General features: G+C 48.7%; 1 protein-coding gene across 1 annotated transcript in view; it reads right to left on the bottom strand.

Annotated features, from left to right (window-relative positions):
* The window catches only part of NSD1 (nuclear receptor binding SET domain protein 1), a 56,357-nt gene extending 53,723 nt beyond the window's left edge, over positions 1-2,634 (bottom strand). The window contains exons 1-2 of the mRNA XM_018552384.1: positions 2,403-2,634; positions 638-1,566 (exon numbers count right to left, since the gene is read on the bottom strand). Coding sequence (XP_018407886.1) covers positions 638-1,549 — 912 coding nt within the window. The 5' untranslated portion in view covers positions 1,550-1,566; positions 2,403-2,634. The remainder of the gene's footprint in view (positions 1-637; positions 1,567-2,402) is intronic.
* Positions 2,635-2,912: the final 278 nt, after the last annotated feature.

Below are 2,912 nucleotides of genomic sequence, written 5' to 3'. Positions count from 1 at the left end.
TATGAACATGCCAACATGCGCTGTAGTGTGAACAAGAGGAAAAAGGGGAGTTTGTTTGTGCAAGATGCTGCACGAGCTGAAAGACGTTACTAAAGACCGTGTGAACAAGCCCTTAAAAAAAAAAAAAAATCCACCGATCTAGGTACAACAAAAAGTATATATGGCTACATATTTCAACTAATGCAGAGGTGGCCAGTCAATCTAGGAGCCAGAGATGAGTGCTCTCTGGCAGAGGTGGCCAGTCAATCTAAGTGCCAGAGACGCTTTTGTAGGGGGGGAAAACGATAGCTGGCACACCGACTTTCAAGGATTTTCCCAGCCCTTTATTAGGCCAAGCTGAAGAAACTACATTGTAGAACACTACTACCATGGTCATATGACCAGTTACAACAACAAAAACAAACCATGACACTTTTTAGTCAGGCTTCCGTGGACAGAAAAACCAATCATGCTGAAGGTTTTCCTTTGCACCAACAGAGGACAAAGTGTGGGAATTCAGCTTTAAGACTCCATTTTGTATGGGCCATCACATCTAAATTCCCATTAAACTGAGCACTAAAATAGAGAAATTGAAATCTTGTTTAGATTCTTTAGTAACTGTGTGACTCCCAAAAAACAAACAAACTGTGCTTACAACTTGTAATTCCGAGGAGTTTGGAGAAAGTTCATGACTAGTATCAAAATCTTCCAGCTCATCTTCCAGAGACAAGGACTTTTCTTCTGGACTTATTATGGAAAGGGGCCCTTGCCCGCTTAGTCTATTATCCACCTGTGATGGTGGACTTTCTTCCATTCCACCATCTAAAAGAGTGTCTGAAATTGTACTTGAGTGGGTTCCATTTGATATTTCAGAATCTTGGATCATTGCTAAGAAAGACGTTTTTCTCGGAAGAGGTTTATTTTCCATTTGATTTTCACCATCGTTAGCCCAATCTAGCTGGACCAAATCCTCCAAATCTGCTCCAAAGTCTGGAGGTGCACTTATTTTTGATGTAGCCGCCCCAATATTTTCCAATGCCGGGGGGTGTTGTCTGTAAACAGGCAAATGCATACCAAAGCCAGATTCCTCCAGTCCGTAATTTAGATGTTCCATGTTATATTCTGGTTCCACATGACAAAACGTATTAAAGGGGTGCATTCCATTTTTTAAAGGTTTACAGGATTTCAAAGGAATGTCTGGTGTATAGTGGCGTGAAGGATCTGCTCCTGTGGGATGAATTGGTGGTTCGCTCTGATTATAAAAGTAAGGCTGCGGACTCGGTTCGGACGCTCGCCTGTCCCTATTGTGCGATCCGTTCACGCCGTCCATATTCATCATGGAGGCGATGTCTTGGAGCCGCCGCAGCGGATTGTAATCGGAAGAAGATTCTTGACTATAACCCTGCGGGTTAGTCTGCGGCAGCTGATTGCGCGGCACTGGGCACCCGTTCACTGGCTCCAGCATACTTCGATCCACCGCGTACCGTTTGTGCTGGGCATTTGGATCCAAGGAGTTAAAATAGGTCAGGCGGCCACTGCCGAGCCTGTCTAGATCACAGGCTTCATCCATCCTGTGCAGGCACTAACCTGAAGAAATAAATACGCCATTAGTGGTTTGCAGCAACTAGAGGAGAGAAAAACAATGTAACCATGTAGGTAGCTAGAGTTCCTGCAGCTTGTCAAGTCCAAGCATCCATGCAACACTGCAGATACAAGAAACAAATGCAAGAGCCAAGGTTTCAAAGTCATCAAGCCAGACTGGATTGTCAGCAATGGGTACACAGTGAATTTTGTCCTCTGGCCAAAATGGCAGCCAGCAGCAGAGGCCTACACTAGCAGGCAAATGTCTGGCTGTGCCGGTGTGCACACACACTTCCAGTCCCTCCCTGGCCGTGGAGTGAATGCTGAAAAGGGGGGGGGGGCACGATCTATGGGTTCAGATTAAATTAAAAAGATCCAAGATCCCTCCTCCCCCCACCAATCATACCATGTGAACACAGGTCAGGATATGAAATACAAAAACATTGAATGAGTTCCCCCCCATCCCGTCCAGCAGCACACAGGTTAAGTAATGCTAAGAGCCTTGTGTACCGGCTTTGTCCCTGGTTGCACAGCCCTGGCCATAGCCTGGAAGATGTAAACATGCACATACAGCCCCCGGCTTCCCCAACGCATGCAATCAGCAAAAAGCGCCAAGCGATCAGTTGGTACCAATGTGCAGAGAGCAGATCCCGGTGCCGGGGAGGGGGGGTGATCGCAGCCGTGGAACGTGGAGGTCAGCATGGAGAAAGAAATCTGCTCAGGCTCTCATGTATTAGTGTAAAATAAAATAAAAAAAGAGCCGATCATGACTCTCCCTCCCCCTGTGCAGTGCCATAATACAAATGGTGCAAAGATGGAAGTTGCTGTTGCCCCGGCCTTACCGTGCGCCTGCCCCTCATCACACACACACAGCGCTAGGCCCGGAGCCCGCGGCGGTCTGCACTGCCTCCCCCCGACCGCACAGCACGCAGTGCCTCGCTACACCAGAGGAGGCGTGCGGAGCCTGCGTGGGGGAGGGGAGGCCGCAGAGAAGAGGGTGCTGGGGTACTTGCTGAAGGTGGGGGGGACGTTGCAGCCTGTCGGTAGGGTTGAGCCTGCAATCCCGGGGTTTGTCTGAAAGGGCAATGTGCTGCTATGTGTTGGGGGGAGTGTACAAGGCATGCAATGGGTGGGAGGGCAGTACTGAGCATCTACTTATAGGGTCAGGGCACTTAGGGGGTGCAGATTTACCCCTGGCTGGTGCTGTGGGAATGGGCAAGCAGCTGGCATTGAGAAGCGATGATTGACAGCACAGTCAAAGACACGAGCCGGGCACTCACCTGCTTACTGCTATTTACACACAATACAAAGAGCAAAGGCTCTCAGCCACCAATGACAATTTACTTCCGGTT

This window comes from Nanorana parkeri, unplaced genomic scaffold (assembly GCF_000935625.1).
Source record: "Nanorana parkeri isolate BGI_ZX_2015 unplaced genomic scaffold, ASM93562v1 scaffold87, whole genome shotgun sequence".
Classification (NCBI taxonomy): domain Eukaryota; kingdom Metazoa; phylum Chordata; class Amphibia; order Anura; family Dicroglossidae; genus Nanorana; species Nanorana parkeri.
The sequence above is the reverse complement of the archived record's forward strand: the minus strand, read 5'-3'. Positions and strand labels throughout refer to the sequence as shown.